This window comes from Pelmatolapia mariae, linkage group LG18 (genome assembly GCF_036321145.2).
Source record: "Pelmatolapia mariae isolate MD_Pm_ZW linkage group LG18, Pm_UMD_F_2, whole genome shotgun sequence".
Classification (NCBI taxonomy): domain Eukaryota; kingdom Metazoa; phylum Chordata; class Actinopteri; order Cichliformes; family Cichlidae; genus Pelmatolapia; species Pelmatolapia mariae.
Window position 1 is genome coordinate 14,450,420 of NC_086243.1, and position 17,837 is coordinate 14,468,256.

General features: G+C 43.8%; 1 protein-coding gene across 4 annotated transcripts in view; it reads right to left on the reverse strand.

Moving 5' to 3' along the window:
• Positions 1-1,932: 1,932 nt before the first annotated feature.
• The window catches only part of camsap2b (calmodulin regulated spectrin-associated protein family, member 2b), a 32,468-nt gene continuing 16,563 nt past the window's right edge, over positions 1,933-17,837 (reverse strand). Inside the window, exons 5-23 of one of the 4 annotated variants that reach the window (XM_063462760.1) lie at positions 14,732-14,764; positions 13,652-13,790; positions 12,531-12,670; positions 10,944-11,034; positions 10,755-10,856; positions 9,867-9,936; positions 9,469-9,750; positions 8,417-9,128; positions 8,171-8,314; positions 7,862-8,093; positions 7,474-7,657; positions 6,686-7,379; positions 5,919-6,055; positions 5,616-5,830; positions 5,432-5,528; positions 5,049-5,114; positions 4,309-4,424; positions 4,083-4,201; positions 1,933-3,970 (exon numbers count right to left, since the gene is read on the reverse strand). In XM_063462760.1, the coding sequence (XP_063318830.1) occupies positions 3,674-3,970; positions 4,083-4,201; positions 4,309-4,424; positions 5,049-5,114; positions 5,432-5,528; positions 5,616-5,830; positions 5,919-6,055; positions 6,686-7,379; positions 7,474-7,657; positions 7,862-8,093; positions 8,171-8,314; positions 8,417-9,128; positions 9,469-9,750; positions 9,867-9,936; positions 10,755-10,856; positions 10,944-11,034; positions 12,531-12,670; positions 13,652-13,790; positions 14,732-14,764 (3,870 nt within the window). In that variant the 3' untranslated portion in view covers positions 1,933-3,673. The remainder of the gene's footprint in view (positions 3,971-4,082; positions 4,202-4,308; positions 4,425-5,048; positions 5,115-5,431; positions 5,529-5,615; positions 5,831-5,918; positions 6,056-6,685; positions 7,380-7,473; positions 7,658-7,861; positions 8,094-8,170; positions 8,315-8,416; positions 9,129-9,468; positions 9,751-9,866; positions 9,937-10,754; positions 10,857-10,943; positions 11,035-12,530; positions 12,671-13,651; positions 13,791-14,731; positions 14,765-17,837) is intronic. The other 3 variants (XM_063462761.1, XM_063462762.1, XM_063462763.1) reach the window with 3 other exon arrangements.

The window sequence follows — 17,837 nt, forward strand, 5'->3', positions numbered from 1 at the left end:
ACCCCTTAAGTATACGGGACGTATTTATCTAATGCGCATCCATTAAATCAGATCAAATTCACAAAATAAATAGTTTTCATAAATGCATGAACAAACTTGGAATAATAATTTAAAAAATATAATAAATCAATCTATTCATTAAAAAAAATAAAAGAATTTCGGAATAACTGCTCTTTCTGTTCTTTAGGTAGGCTACGAGGTTTTATTTTTACTTCAGTTTAGGCGGAAATTAACAGCAGCTGCATTAAGATGATGTGTTTGAGGTCCTCTGGTGGTCTGTTTGTGCAACATGCACGACATGCAGTGCTTAAGGTTGAGATGGCTTTCAAGATCAAGACAAGCTTTATTATCCTCGAGGGGTAATTTGATTTGTAGCCAGCAGCATAAATAACACACATAACGCATAAAGCCAAAAAACCACAAATCACATAATTAAAAAATGTAATAGTGGTAGGAGCAAATGAGAATTTAAATCGATTTTTTCTGCACCGAGGGAAAAAATGCCTCCTCCCTGAAGCTGATACTCTGAAACAAAGGATGTGTGGCATCACCCCAAATCCTTTCTGCCTTAAGGGTCGCCCTCCCTCTATACAGGTCAGGATCATTTAGCTTCATATAGTACCTGCCACTTTGCTACACAATTTAACTATATGCTCCAACCTCTTCTCCATCTTATCTACGCAAAAATCAGTAACTATTTCCTTTATTTTAAACACATTAAATGTTTAGAAGGGACTGTCCACAGCATGCTTGAGATTCATCTACAACTGGGTCACGATCTGCATCATGAAGCAGAGAGATGATCACTGAGTCGTCTGCAAATTTGATTATATGTCAGTCCTGATCGAGGTTCTGACTCTCATTTGTATAAAGAACAAATAAAAGTGGAGACACACCACTGAGGGGAAGTACATCTGATATTGTTGACTTTCACTTTCTGAGGTCTATCTGTTAAAAAGCCTCACTGATTCAGATTCCAGGTAAGTTCACAAACATAAAGGTAGAAGAAGAAGACTGATTCCACGTTTTACTGTATATAATTACTATTAATTCTCTGTATTGTACCTTTAATGTATGTTGGCCTGTTTGTCCTGCAAGATTGGTTGGTCTTCTTTTTTCTTTTATTGCATGCTGTAAATACAAAGTCCATCCAAATATTGCAGGAAGGCCCTGCATCAAGACACAGATATACTTCAGAGATATCGATCTATCCAGTTAGGAAGCATAAACCATTATGAATCTGCTGTGAATTGTGAATTTCACCTGCTTTGGTGCAAATGAAAGTCATAACAAGACATCCCCCAAAAAGAGAATGGATTTGCAGGTGCTGGCCACAGACATTTCCTTTTCTCTTTATCTATGCTGAAGGATTTTTCTCTACTTTTGCTTTTTGCTAGTTTCCATGCTACTGCTGGCTAAATGAGATAATACATGCAGCTTATTCAGCTCCTCAAAGATGGAGGAGAAACCATGAGGTGGACCATTACACACAGGGAGAGTGGACAGGGCCATATAAGGGCATCAACAGTGCAGCACCACTAGAATGAGTACTTCATGCAGACTAGTCGTGCATGTTTCTGAGCAAAATGTCAGAAACATGAGCTTTGAGGGCTCAACATCTTTTAGTGATACCTGTGCTCAAAACCCAGAACAATGAAGCTGAATTGGGATTTGCCCAAGAGTACCAGAGTTAGTGGGTCCACCAGTACTACCCCATTCTTTTCACAAACTACAGCAAAAGAATTGGCTGCCAATGGATTGTTTGTTTTCAAAGCAGTGCATTCTTTTTCAAATGACCCCACACTGCGCTATACTGCCAAACATACTTCCTAGTCTGCCTTCACACACATATGAACCCACAGCACTTTCATCATTATCACACTGTGGACAAGAGCATTTTTACAGCTCTTACTTTACTTAAGTCTTCACAAAGACAAGCACAGATAGTTTATTTAAAAAAGCACATTTTATGACACAGACATGTAATGAGACACCATACGTATTATTGATAGCTGGCATTTTAATAAAGCTCAAAGGAATAGAAAAAAACAACAACGACGACGAAAAAAAGAGATCCACGAACAGTTGAGCATAGTTTGTTAATTGAACAGAAAATGAGTTCAGAGTTGGAAAAAAAATACTATGGTTTTCTCTGTATGCTTACTGGGTTTTATACAATACCACACTAAAGCCTGTGTGAGACTTTACGCACCCTCAGCTACACTTTGCATTCAGCACACTTCCTTCAACATCTGCACTGCTTCCATTAGTACACACTTCCATCAGTTAAATGTCGTTACAAAAAATACTTCTATATGCCAAAATATATCTGTACAGTGTAAACACATACTGAAGGAACGTATGATTTAAAAAAAGAAAATGTAACAGTAATGTAAAAGAAATGTAATAAGCATGTCCTGAAGAGGGAACATCGTTGATTAGACTCGACAACAGTGGACAGGGTCCTCAAGTGCTATTTACAACTGTGGACGACCTCGAGGGCGATCACGCTCTTTAACAGTTTATCCACATTAAAGTGACATTTGTAGTGTTTGTTAGATCCAAATGCAACATGGTCAACGGCGAGCATTTGAAATCACTCTTAAATTGCACAGACTGATGACACAGTGTGGGATGTCCGTCTAATCTAATACTCACAATAGTCTCGTCAGCGACGCTGCTGAGTGATCACACTTTTTGCATCTGTAGCACAACAAAAGGCCCCGAACGACAACATACCAACACGCACGTGATAAATTATAAAAGCTACTCAAAAAGCTACCACAAGCTGACTCGTTCATCTTTAATGGAACTGCCATTATATACAAACTAATTTAACTTATACAGGTACAGCATATTATGTTTCTCTGAATAAAATCTAAGACGCCTTTTTTAAAAATCATCTTCAAAGCATTGAAATCGCACTGAAATAAATTAAGAGCCTATTGCAGGTGCTTTCCAGAACAGTTTGATGGTACTGCACATGCTCGATAATCTCATCATTTTATTCGGAAAGTAAGTGCAATCACCAGCTGAGGTATTTTGAACCCTCACTCTTCATGGCACTTCACTATACACACACACGCTCATTCAAACACACACAGACACTAAATTTAACCGTCTAGAAGTTTTTCAGTCACGTGTACAAAAAACAAACAAACAAACAAAAAAAATACATGCCTCTGATCAAAGATGGGGAGGTGGAGGGGGGGTAAGCTGATCCCTCATCTGTGCCGCAACAGGCGGTGACAAAATGACGTTAACACTCACGGTGTGTTCGTATGACACAAAACAAGCATAAGGCCACACATGATCAACTCAGAGAAACCAAACGGCCTCTTTCAGAGGCGTGACATTCAGTGCTTCAGTGGTTCAACTAGATAAGGCATTGGTTCGCCTCTTAATATTTTATTCCTTCTCTCTCTCTTTTTTTTGGCACATGAGAACATTGATGCATGTGCTGACGAGTACACACTTGGGGCTCGTTTGAAGCTGTCCAAATGGTTACAGCCAGCTCTGATTTTGTGACAGTAAATCTGAGGCTCACCCGTGTTCTTACATTCCAGTTGTGATTTCTAAAAGTGGGAATGTCAATAAAGGAGCAAAATCCGCAAAGTCCTGTGTTTTTGCTCCGACGGAGCACATCCAGATGCTGCCCAACCCAATCTGGGCACTACTTGGGGTGTTTTTTGGGCGTGCCCTGCTTCTTGGTCTGCCACAGATGGCTGGCGATGGTAATGGCATCCACGCTGGCGGACATAGTTTTGGCAGGGATCTGGCTGAACTGCTTCCTATCAGAGTTGTACTTGTACAGAGCTTCAATCATCTTTGTTGTAATATTTTTCGGCCCGATGCCGGCCAGTTTGGTGATCTCCTCGGTTTCAGGGCAGTAGGTGTAAACGGACCTGAACTGGCAGCCGGCATCGCGAAACAACACCAGGAAGTTGTTCGCTTCAGATTTCTCCATTTCCTGTGGTGGCAAATTAAAACAAAAACAAAAACAAAAAAAACATCTCATTACGGTTTGTTACGCCCTTTTTAGTCAGGAAAAATATATTTATACACACAGATACAAAACATACATCAAGTATCTTGTTTTTCTGCCCTTCATTGACTTTGCCAGCCAGGCAGCAGTGAGCCAGGGCATTCTGGATGATGTGCTTGTTGGACTTGGCACTGGGCTCCTTATAAAGTTTAGGTCCTGTGGGAACAACGCACAAGCGTGAGACTGCAGACAAAAAAAAAAAAATCCTTCATTGTTCAGCAGCTATGCAAATGTAAACAAACTATCTAAACGCCTGTGTCTACCTGTGTACTCAGTGTTGGAGGGGGTGGAGGAGGTGGTGGAGTCGTTTTCCCAGTCCTTCTCTCCGTTACGGCTGCCGGCCGAAGGACAAGAAGAAAAGCCTTCTGTGGAGTCCGGCCTGGAGGTGATTGCAACACAAACCAACAAATGACACACGCAAACATAACCACCACGAAGACGAGCGTGGACACGTACACCAACAAAATGCATACACACACACAGACATGCACACACACAGATGTGGCAAAATAAGGTCAGACACCGTGACACAAATTTCCAAGCCCTGCCTGTTGTCCCGCATTACATCATCGTACTGTCATAGTCAGATGAAACGGAGCAGCGAGGGGCAGAAACGGCACGTTCATCCAAGCAAAAGCAAAGTCTCGGTGCTGTCTTTATAGGTGCTGCGAGGGATGAGCTCAAGTACTTATGAAGGAACGAGCAAATACACTGGTGAAGCAGAGAGCAGCCAGCAGAGAGGAGAGAGCAAACAACAGCCTGAGAGCAGCACTGCAAAGGACGGGAAGATGGGAAAAGAAAAAAAAGAAAGGTGGAAACAGCTCAGCCACGCGAGTCTCGGGAAACTTATTGCAGAAGCAGCTATTCAGTGTCGACACATCCATCTGCTTTTATGCGTTTGCCAATGAAATGAGGTCTATACAGTAAATTAACACAGAATCACATCTACTTCGGTTTAATGCACTCGCTCTGCTGAGGCGCTCCTCGTCACAGCGTTACTAACCTTCCCTTTCTTTCTTTGGGAGAGCTTAAATAAAACGGGATATTGGCAGAAGCTAGTTTGTGGCCTCTGAGGGAAGCATGCAAAACAGAGGGAGAAAAGGAGAGAGGGACAAGAGAGAATCAAGATGCAGACTGCAGATCCTCACAGGAAGAAAAGAAAAAAAGAAACATTTCCTTGAATTAAAATCACAGCTGGAAAATCACAATTGGGAGGACAAGAACCCACAATCCAAGTAATAAACTGCTTTTGAAATTAAGAGTTTTATTCTTTATTCCTGGGCTGGTTTCACTGACATGGACAGGTGTTGACAGATGTTTGCATTCCTTCTCCTGGATCTTTTTGGCTCTAAAATGTGATCGTCAGGCAGACAGGCTGCGCCTTACCTGTTATTCTTCCTGTTATCTGCGTCTCTGTCATTGTCGGCCAGATTGAGAGATGCCAGAGAAACGCTGGACACCGAGAAGCCTCGAGGACGCACACCTGCGGAACGACAGCAGACAGGTGCGGTTTTAACACGCGTCACAACGTTCGGGTGCGTTTGCTCGCTGGGTTTGGCGCGTTGCTCACCTGTTGCTCTCACGGGAGGAGTCGACGACTCCATGACGTCTCTGTGGATGGACTTGGGCCGCGGCTTTTTCTTGAGACTTCCAGATCGAGGCTTGATGACCTCGTCCATGTCCTCCATCAGTTTGAGCTGCTTCCTCCTCAGATACTCATTCTTGATGTATTCCCTCCTCGCCCTCTCGTCGTCCTTCTTCTGCTGTTCCTCCTCCGCTTTCAACCTAAAGAAGGAAACCAAGAGACAAGTAGATAAATGCAAACTGTAGTTGGACGGCGAACACAGGCAGAAAGTGAGAAAGACAGACGGACCGTGCAGCCTCCCTCTTCTGCTCCTGGTCCAGCTCCTGCTGTTGTTTCCTCTCCTGAGCTTCCTTCTCTCTCCGCAGCCTCTTCTCCAGCAGAGCTGCTTTCTTGGCCGCCATGTCCTCTTCCCCTTTCACATCATCCTGGTGTTTCATGGACAGAAACACACAGATGTATAACAGACCTCCAATTATAAGCACAAGAAATGAAAGCTGGCTGAAGAAAGTGTGATTTGTGTAAATCAAGTGTGAAAACGTGTTACTAACTCAGGATGAAAGGTAAGAAAACTGACTCTTTGTAACGATGGCAGCTCTGATGTTGGTACATTATCAGAGTGTACTGGACTAACGCGAGTTTGTGTTCTGGCCCATTATTCTCGGCCCACATTCGCCCGTGGTGTATTGTCTCTGATCAGCTCATGGCTCAACAGGCTCATCACCGCACATGCTGTTCCAGGCTCACACAGTGTGAAACTCTTCCTTCACCATCAGGGCATGCAGTCTGTGTTATTAATGAGAAGTTGGTGAGCCGTGCACCAATTACATTTACAGTTGAGGGAAGAGAGTGAAAAATGTGGGGTGAATACTGAACAGCCCCGTTTCATGGCAGGTACTACATACACATCTCGACTAGCGGTTATAGTAATGTTAGAAATGTTAGGCCATGTTTGAATCACCATCATTTTTTTTTGTAAAAGCTGAAAAACAAAAAAACTGGAGGTTTGTTTTGAGCTAAAAATTTTTAAAGATCTGAGGTCTGACGCTGTAACTCACCGTGAAGAAGAAGCCACAGCACATCTTTTGATCTTCTCCTGTTTCTCCCTCTCCTGCCATCTCCTGACCTTGGCTCTCTGGAGGCTTCAGGTTCGACAGAGGCACCTCCACCAGGTCTTTCCGATCCTCTGGCTCTCCTCTGACCCGGCTGTCTGTCGTCCCTTGGATCTCCGACACCGGCTGAGAGAGCACCTGTGATGTTTTCGATTGTTTGGATTCTCCCTTCAACTCCGTCTTCTTCTCCCGTCGCTCATCGTCTTTTTCTTTGGCTGCTTCTTTAGTAGGAGGAGTGTCAGCACTCGCCTTTGCCACGGCTTGCTTTTCGTTTTTAGTGTTTTCTTTGTTGTCCTTGGTGTGTGCGTGCTTGCTTTCCCCAGAACCCTCATCGTGGCCCAAGTAAGCAAAAGAACTGATCTGCGTTTGGCTGGGGGTGAAACGCCTCAGTCTGGGCAGGCTGTCCACTGAAGTGGGTGTGTTGAGCATTCGGCTAAAGGGCGTGACCTTCAAATCATTTGGACGTGGAGTCCGAGGGGTTCTGGCGTGGAAGGAGGCCGGTCGTCGTTTGATGCCGGCAGGGGAACGATTGGGTGCGTGTGGAGAACCAGAGGAGGACAGGATCGGCGATAAGGACCCCACCGAGCCTCTCCCTGATCCCCGGCCTGTTACACTGCTGCTACGCAACTCACGGAGCTGCCTGAGCGGAGCAAATACCCACAACACACATGTGACATGGTAGCAAGGTGATGGTAAGTGACCAATTCAAATAAGTGGTTTGAATTAGGTGGTACCTGTGTGGAGACGGTGCAGGAGGTGGGATGACCCAGGCTTGTTGCTGCTGCTCTCTCATGGCCATGATCTTCTCCTGCTGCTGGGCCAAACGCTGCATCTCTGTCTGCAGGAAGCTCAGCGACGTGTTCAGCCTCTCAATCGAGCGTGTGTATTCTGCAATATCGGTTTCTCCTGGCGTCACACCTGCGTCACCGCAAACATGACAATAACATGAATTATGTACCTAAATAAATCTATTCAGACAGCTTCCTAAGATCCAGGCTGAAGAGTGATGCACACAGTGAAACATTAGCAACTTACAGAACAAAATAGACATTTAATCAAAATATTTGAAAGACTCATTAAAAAAAACAAAAAAAAAAAACATCTTGTGCTGTGATTTCGTACCGCCACCATCTTCACATGGAGATTTAGGAGCTGCCCCGTCTGGCTTGCACCTCTCGGCCCGCTCCATGTTGCTCTGCCTGATGTCCTTGGATGACGTGAGCGGCTCTGGTGGAGGTGTTTCTGCTCCTCCTGAGCTGGAGCTGGGGGGTGCTGTCACTCCCTTCCTCCTCACTACGTTCAGGAAGGCCGTTCTGCCCATTCTCTGTCGATGTCGCGTGAAAGCAGCTTCCACCTAAAGAGCGAGACGTGCGATGTTTACACACTTATATGTGATGCTAAGTTGCTATGAATCTCTTTAAGTCCGTTTACCTTTTTCTTTTGGGCTTCGATCGCTCTGCGTTTCTCTTCCAGCTTCATCCTCAGCTGAATCATCTCTGAGGCGATGAGGTGTGAGGGATCTCTGGGTGAAGGAGATACTGGAGAGGGTGTGATTGGTAGAGGAGGTGTAGAGATCTAGAACCAAATGTAAACACCAGCGACACTGATTCAATGCTTTTTCAGCCTGAGGTGTAATCCAGAAAGATTTGTGCGAGTGGCTCAGAATGAATCACAAACCTGAGATGAAATGTTTTTTGGTGAGTGCGTATAGGGCACGTTGAGATCTGAACTCTCTGGCGTGGTCCCTCCACTGCTCCTTCCTTCCAGCTTCCTGATCTTCTGCTCCGCGAAGCTCGTCATCCGCACCAAGCCACCTCCGGAACCACCGGAGGATGAGACAGGGCTGACTGTGTGTGATCTGGGCAGCGTGGGTGCTGAACTGGGACAGGGGCTGTTTCTGTCACCTCCATCTCCCCGTTCACTCTCAGGGTTAGGGCCACCGACCCCTTTGCGTCCTCCTTCCCTGCTTCTTTCCCCTTCTGGCCTGTCCGGCAGAGGACACGACCGGGTCATGGCCTCACAGTCTGGGTCCATATCTGAATAGTCTCTAAGCGAGGACGAGTCCTCATCCAAGCTCTGGATGTCTTCGGTCCTCACATGGATCCCTGTGTCGACTTCATCAGTGGATACAGAGTTAGGATCGTGGTCATTGAGTCGCGCCTTTGCTGAATTCAGATCATCTCCTCTACCTTGGGCTCCTGGAAGGTCTGAAGGTTCTGCACCATGGAGAAAGAAGGCATTATCTCCATCCCCCATCCCCAAGCTAGCGTGCGGTCTTTCAGTGTCATGGATAATCTTCAAGGCCTCCTCAATGCTCGGGGGAGTTGATGGGCTGATGTGGCCAGCGTGGCTGGGGCTGTTTCTGTCTGGCAGGACACCGTTAGAATACCTGAGAACAGAGACACGTAAATTAACTGATTACAGTCACAGTGCAGGTTAGAGGAATCTTTTAACTTCCTGCTCAGTGAGAATCAGAAAGAAAGCGTTGGATACCCTTTTTATCTCAACTTTCAACCATCATCTATCCAGCTACCATCCATCAATCCATCTGATGTTGCCATGTCAAGATGCTACAAATAAATTGTTTTCTAGAAAGAGCATTTATTACATTTAATCACCACCTACATGTGTAAAACTAACTAAAAAACATTAGTTTTTGCATCCCTAACATCATTTAAAGCTGGCAGGGGCCATTACTTATGGATCAAAACAAGCCCGCTATACTGTACCTGCTTTGGCTCTTGACTGTGAATGTGTTGTTCCGTCCCAGAGGCTTGTGTGAGGTGAAGTCGTCATCCTCCTCTGGTATGTGTCTGCTCTGGCCGTTTACACTGACAGGCATCATGGAGAGGTGGCGTTTCATGCCTCCTCGGGACGCGTAGTGAACTTTGAACCCAAGGCCGTCGCTGCTGGCCGAGCGCGTCATGCCGCGCAGGGAGGGAGCCTCATCAAGCGGGAAGGTTGGGTCTCCATCCAGAGGAATCTCAAAGGAGATTCCTCGAGAGGAGGACCTAAAGAAGAGGAAAGGAGAAGAATTGTTAGTTTAATAAGGAAAAAAAGGTCCACTTAAGAAATGTAGGGCAAAGAAGGCACAGTTTAGCAGGGCTGTTGGATTTCAAGCACTTACTGTTTTTCTTTGGGCCAAGTCCCGACACAGCCATCAACATAAGACATGGAGGTAGATCTCTTCATTACACCTGTCAGAGACACAGAGTATATTTGTTTAAGAGACTTATTGGCTGTATGAAAATATTTACACACACTGTGTGCGTAGTAAGTGTTTACTTTTACAGTGCTGTTTAGATTATTACCACTGCTGCAAATCAGCCACTAGAGGGCATCTTGATTCAAAACAAAACCATGCACTGGTTAGTATTAACGCCCCTCAGTGACTTTCAGAGTACATTATTTTATTGTCTGAGCCAAATAAAGCTCTTTGTTTTTTTGTTTTTTAAGTTCTTGCCTCTTTTCCACACTCATTTGCACACTACTGAATAACAAATCTTTAAAAATACTCTAAAGCAGCGGTCCCCAACTTTTTTTGCGCCACAGACCGGTTTAATGTCAGACAATATTTTCACAGACCGGCCTTTAAGGTGTCGCGGATAAATACAACAAAATAAAATCATACAGCCAAAACAAAAACTGTGGTATTTTGTAAATATAATAATAAACGCAAATTCACTGTGTAATTGTGTAACTTTATTAGCAGCGTCTTCCTGAAATGCGCCAACAACTTTGGGAGTAACATCCTCCTATCTTGCTGCTATGGTAACGCATAAACATTTCTTTCAAAATAAGACACACAACTACAAAACAAATATAAAGTAGATGAAAATATATAGAAAATGTATCCATAACACACGGGAAAAGTCCCAGGAAAACCGAGTTAACGATAAAAACCCTGAAAACCATAAATTTCACACCCGAGCCTCAACTCTCGCGGCCCGGTACCAAACGACGCCCGGGGGTTGGGGACCGCTGCTCTAAAGCATCTGTATCACAGCATTGTTACCTTCAGCAGGAATTTTCTCTGGGCTCAAAGGTCTGTCTGCATAGCTCTGTTTGACTGGACTGGACACAGGAGCCATGTTTCTACAGGATACAGGCTCACAGGCTGCATAAAAAAAAACATACAGTTAATATTCAGCTTTTCAATAATTTACCAACAGTGTGCTAATATTGTTGTAAAGCTGTACTATACCGTTCGGGTCGAAGATTCTGGGCTGTACAAATGACGGTTTAACCACTTCAAACCACCAGAAAAGCTCAGCCATAAACACCAGGTAGTTACTCTGCAAGACCACACCAGCTTAATGGTTAATTTGGAGTTATTAGTAAATGACAATGAGCACAACACTTGACTTCTCCCTCCATGTCTCTGTAAAGGTGCTACCAATCATAACAGATAACATCTGGATGGATTAATGAGGTCACAGCAAGTCAGCAGTCTGTCTCACTCTGGGGTTTGTTTGTGTGCATGTACTTCCAAATGTTTGACTGTCTGATTTACTTAATAGCAAATCCATACACCTTTTGAAAACTGCCAAAAAACACCATCTGGAGTTTAATTTAACATGTGCACGGAGGGATGCAGAAAGCAGCACGAGTCGTGAATGTGTTCGTGTAATAACCAGATAGGCTCAGGAGGTCTGCAAAGACGATGATCCGTAGAAAACTAATTTGTCAGTTTATTTCTTCTCTAACAAGGTGAGTCTTTAGTGTAATGGTTTACACGTTCACCGAACAAGCAAAAGATCCTGAGATTGATCCCGGGAGGAGACCCAAATCCCTCCGAGGTTGTGTCAAGAAGGGCATCCTGGGTAAAAATCTGCAGAACTACCTGCTGTACTGTGGGCTGCTTTCATTTCTCCTCTAACAAGGAAAGAAAGAGTGCTGAAAGCTGTGATCTCTACTCCTCTGTGTTTACTTAAAGTAATGTACTGAAAATGAACAGACACATGCAGACAAACACTTGTTAAGATTCTGTGCGCAGTGAGTCTGTGGTGGACGGGCAGTGTGCCAGAGCCTTTAGCTGGCCTTCGTGATCCACCCCACTGTTGTAGTACTGTACCACTAAAAACTGAACATGCACACACACACTAAAATTTATGTAGTGCATGAGAAATGAAGGAAAACAGTGTGCAAATATGAAAACTTTCTGCTGTTTTTTTTTTTTTTTTTGAGGAATGGAAAGTCCCAGCGTGCTCGGATCATGGCTTGAATCTTAATGTTCCTTCCCACACTCTCTGCATACTGTTTACCCACACTGCCACTGCTGCACTGGTGTTTGGATGGAACAGGGATGCTCTTAAAGTAGGTCTACTAACCATAACCAAATGAGCATGAAAGGTGGAGCTCTGTGTCTATAAAAGCCATGTTTTTGTTTGTTAGTTTGTTTTTTCACAAGAACAAGAGAGGCATGAAGAGAGGAGAACAAGAGAGGCGGGCAAAGATGTGAATCTGTCCTCTGTTGGAGAAGGGAGTGGGATGGAGTGAAGGGAGTCTCTCAAAAGTACAGACACTGCACTCTGAAAGCACCAGCACACACAGTCTGTTGTAATCTGTCTCTCTCTAACATATACATACATAGACACACACACAGAAACATACACACAATAGCAATCCCTGTAAGAGCCAAGCCTACTCACATTCAAACTTTTCCTTGAGTGACTCATTTTTGCCCATGCGTAATTTCCCACTCTTGCTCTTCCCCCTCCAAAAATGTCTCACCATTTCTCCATCTCCTTTCACCGTGAAAGCAGAACTGTCTACATCCAGTTTGACCAACCTTTATAGAAGCATGGGCGTAGAGCAGGTCCTCCAGGGTGAAGTGGCAGCAGTGGTTGAGGTTGTTCCTGCAAAACTCCTGCACCAGTTGTAGGTTGTACAGACTGTCAGCCAGGGACATGGTCTCCTTGAGGCAGATATCTGTTCAGCAAAGGGGAGGGATCAAACACAGAGACACAAGGAAAGGGTAACGGGCCACACAGGAAGCTGAGGACATGATAAGAGTTAGTTTATGTTTAAAAAAAGACTAGAGGAGGAGGAAATGACTCTTAATTTTCCTGCATTTGTCATAAGAAGCCTCTCATTTGAATCACTTAAGCTCCTTGAAATAATTTGTGACGAAAATGTTCAAACCCTCTTCAAGTCCTTCTAGATGAATCATCAGGATTTTTATCCCCTGACGTTACTATAAGGACGGCCCGTGTATGTGTAGGAGGTCTGACAAGGCAACGGAAGACTACAGCAGCTGGTTTCTCTGCTGTGACGTCATTCTGCGCTTTACTTAAAAAAAATAAAAAATGAAAAAAAAAGTGAAGACAGTAGAGTAAATCAAGCTGCCAGCAAGAAACCTTAACGAAGCACAGCTTGTTTTCACATCTGGTTCACATGCCTGAGATCTTCCTGCGAACTACAGTCGAACACCAGAGTTGTTTGTCTTTGAAATAGCAGCCGGCTCCACCTCTCCCTCACACAGCCCTCGTGACCAATCACATTCCAACCCGGGGCATTTTCAAAAACGACAGTCTGGGCAAGCTCAGAGCAAACAAGGCTTTGTTCTCCATGAATCCTAGTACCCTTTTTCTTCCTCTATCCCTCTATTTATACCACTATCAACAAATGCAGATGGTGAAATATAAGGATTAGGTTTCGCATTTATAACACTCGCTTATGCACAATGCAAGTATTATTAATACACTCTTTGTTAATCTATTGTAAGAGACTGGCAGTGAGAACAGTGACTTTTTTGTGCTCTGACTAAAAGTCACTGTGGTTAGTTTGATGTGTGCTATTCTGTCCTTTAATATGTGTGTTTGAACTGAGTTTAGTCTTGCAGTCTTGTGTGTAGTAAAGGTAACAGACTAAAGTGTGGATAGTTAACAGAAGAGGAGGATGGTTGCAGACCTTCCAGTCTGATGGCCTGCGGGCAGTAGAAGTGCAGCAGCGCAGTCAGGGCGCAGCCATCTGTGTTGTCCTTCAGCAGGTTTTCCACCAGGGGGAGCGACGGCGCGCTCCTCTGGGCATGCTCCTTCCTGTAGCGAGCCTGAAACCATGGCAACGGCACAGAGACATCAGCTACATGTGTCATCGGGGTGGGTGTGTACAGCCGGCTCTCTGATTATCGATACAACCACATCTCCATGCTCCAGTCAGTCACACACACGGGCAAGGTAGAAGTGTTAATTTGAGGATCTTCAAACACACACACAGAAACACCTGAAATAATACAGATTAACATCTTCATGCAAACAAACATTCAGTTAAGTCACACCTCAATAGGATTTGTCTTGTTAAAACCAAAGAAGGACGCATATTCATAACCCTCACAACCCTGCTCTCTGCGACTGGTTGTGAGGCGTGGTTAGTTCCCTGCATGCATGCTAGCAAATGAACGGTTTGCACCATTTCAACATCTACTGAGAACTCAGTGGCACTGAGGCAGTCTGAGGCTCTGGTGCTGCAGCAGACAATGTGTGTGATTTAGAGTTAAATAATAATGTGTGTGAGTGCATCCTTCCTGCCTGTAGGTTTTCTCCATGTCCCTGTGGGACTATCAAAACCACAGCAACAACTTTACTACATATTATTATCATACGCATTCAGGGCTTCGGTATTCTTAGTTTGCCGATGAAGACAAAAAAATTGTCACATACAACAGAGCGATTATGTTCAATAAAATTACTCAGTAGAAGATCTCATGTTTATGTGCTCATAAGAGCTATGCATGGCCCAGTAGTATAGGTGTAGCCCCCTAATGACAGGTCATAAATGTCACTATGTTTTTTGTCTAAGATGTGAAAACGATGGCTGGGTTTGAAGGGTCGGGGGTGTCTGACCAAACCATGACGAGGGTCAGGGCCGCATGCAGTGACTGACAAGGCAAGTCGGGAGGTGAATGTGAAGGGACGGGAGGGATGGATTTTTGGGAGAGGAGGAAGTTGTTGGGTTTGTTGAAGAGGTGTTTTTCAGTATGAGTCGACTTACAGGTACTAATCTCCAGTACCATTTGCTAGGAGACTTGATGGTGGATGATGATCGGACAACAACAGGAGAGAATGTTAGGTGTTAGGTGTTTCCCCAAACAACAGCAGGGAAAAATATGCTACAGCTGCTAGGACTCGTGAACGAACGCCATCTTAATACCTCTACAAAAGCTATATAATACTTAAAATGTGTTACTTTCTTCACACATTTGAAATCAGCATCAAAATACACAGTGAGAATCACGGGATGCATCTGCTAAAGCAGAGGTTTAGTTGTGTCATACACCCATAGGTGCCCATGTTTACATATGACCCTGAACTTTATTTACACCACTTATTTTTGCTGCACTCTGTTTCTTATGATATAACTCAAGAAATGGAGCCCTCCATTACCTTGTGATTTAATACAAATAAAAAATTTAAGTATTATTTACCTGCATTATTACAACTTTAAGCTAGTTTAATTTAAGCATCTGTAACCAAACAAAATTGGTTTGAACCAGTCGGCAACCTCTGAGAAGCTACTGGCCAATAAGGTCACAGCTGTCTGGGTCTGTCTATGTTTCATAGGTGTGACAAGAGTCAGATTGCTCAACCAACCCGCTGCCAAGTATTTCTTAAACAACTGGCTTCAAGCGCCTTATGTTCCAATTTTGCATAATTCTCATTCATCCAATCAACTGTAGGGTTTTTTTTTAGCAGTGTACCTTACCAGTAAATTACAATCATCAAAATAAACAATTATTCCTCTTAGTCAAAAAAAACAACTGTGTCTTTAAGTAATGTAACTGGATTAATGTCAGTGAGGATGTTTATTTTTAATAAGTAAATGTAATAATAATGTGTACCATACATAAAGAGACCATTCTGTTTTATAAACAGGAACAATGAGCACTGGTAAGTCACAAATACTACGCAGCAACAATAAAAACAGTCAGCGAGTTAGTCTGGGGACCATGAATGAATATGACAAACTGCAGATTTCATCTTCCCAGTCCATTTGTGCCCAGGCAGGACTTGCAGTTTTATTTTACACTTAACTGTTAACTGCTGTTTAAATGTGCACAGGCCTGTTTCAAAGTCAGATCTGCATCCAAAGTCTAATCCCTCATTTCTTGGCCTCTCTTCTCAGTTTGTTCTATTAAACTTAATGCAGCCTTTTGAAAAGTATTTGACATAGGCTGCAAACTAATAAGCACTCGAAACCTAAAGCTAAAAATACTTTACAGAGCCACAAACATGACCTAATTTTTGTAACGAAGATCCTGAGTCTTGTGTAACGATCCAATATTGTGTGTTTTCTAACTTTCTGCTCAATAATATGATTAAGACCTAAAGTCTCAGTCCACACAAAGAAAGGCTGAGTGCTTGGTCATAAGACCATAGTTAACAACTTTTCACACAATCCCAGAATAAACAAGCCCCACTGAGAAGTGTCTTGTGCTCATCCTCTGGTGTGAGAGTGTGTTTGCACAGTGTGTGTGCACATGTAAAACTGTCTCTTAATAAGTGAATAGACTTCTATCTATCTGACACTGCAAAGAAGGAGCTGTGTGATGGAGCATGGAGGAAAGCAGCTGACTGACTGAGCGTCCAGCTATTTCTCAAAACCTTAAAAAGGCTGTCTTCTTCCTTTGTTCTAACTTGTTTTAACAAAGCCTTGATAGGTCACACACCCCACGTGTGTGTTACCACAGCACAATCGCAGATAGGCACTGATCTCTCTCTCACACCATATTAACACAAAACAGACAGTAAGCAATAGAAAATGTGCCAAGAAACTCCCACAGCAGATAAAAGCTCTTGTCTAACTGACTTAACCACTCGTGACGTCCTGCAGTTCTTTGAAGAGCCAGTTAATTCTGCTCCATATGAGGAAACACACTCACAGTGACACTGTGCAGGAAACTTACGACCTGTTGCCTGCGAACAGGTTCATCCACGACACTGTGTGTTTTCAGCTGTGAACTGCAGTGTTTGTGGGTGCACCGCACATTCATGCTCCCCAGAGGAGGAATCCAGCCGACTCTGGCGATGCCCTCACTTTCTGTGAGGGCAGGGTAAGGTTCATATTTGTGTTAATCGCTAAAAAATATTGGACTGATACATGTTGCACATCTAATAAGAAGATACTGTTACTGTTGGGCTGCTGAACTAACCTGTGAGCATGTTTTAGAGTTAAGGTGTCAACTCAGGAAGTGATTCACTCACTGTTGGTGGACATTCCATACTCCGGTTGCCTAGGTAACCTAACGTATTAAACATCCTGTCACTGCTGCTTACTCACTTCCTGTATGAATGCCCCTTTAATTCACTGCATGAAAGAGGTCAAATCAACATTTTGTGTCTGTTACCTGGGCTAACTATCTGTCAGTTCTGTGGATTGCTAGAAAAAGACATTCATGTTTCCCAGAGAATGTACCCCACTAGCTTTAGGAGACACTGCACTTTCTCTGCAGTCAGCATCAACTTCAATTTTTAAGTTTTGGGCTCTGACCAATATTCCTCACAGAGGCACACAGGCCTGGAGAAGATTCTAGATCCTAAACAAAGGCATGTTCCTTGAATTGCATCTCTGAAATTAGTCCTTTCACTCCATGCAATCAGTGTTTACCTCTCTGAGTTAGCACAGTATATGAGTATAGCTAATCATTTCCACCTGACACAAGTGATCCCCCTCCCCCGTTTGTACTCCATCTTGGTGAGATAAAAATCTTTTTTCCATTTTTAAACATTTGCCATCTTGTGCCTGTTTTAGAACTCGAGGCTCGACAAAGCACCGCACTGTAGCTTCACGGTTAAGTGAGCAGCAGAGGATGGTATCTGACTGCTGTGTGTTTGTGCCAGTAGACTGGCTCGAAGCGTTGCATAACTACGAGGCCTGCAGGATGACACTGCCTCTCTTCTGCTACAGCTGACAAAGTTCCTGAGTGTCTCTCACTGTTGTGTCATTTCTCCCTTTCCTCCATCTCTGATTATCCCTCCTCCCTCTTCTTCTCTCTCTTTTTTTTTCCACCCCTCTGTCTGTCACCCTTTCTCTCGTTGGCTTCCCCGCACATTTCTTTGTCTCCTTTAACAGCAGTGTGGCAACTCTTGCCAACATTTCT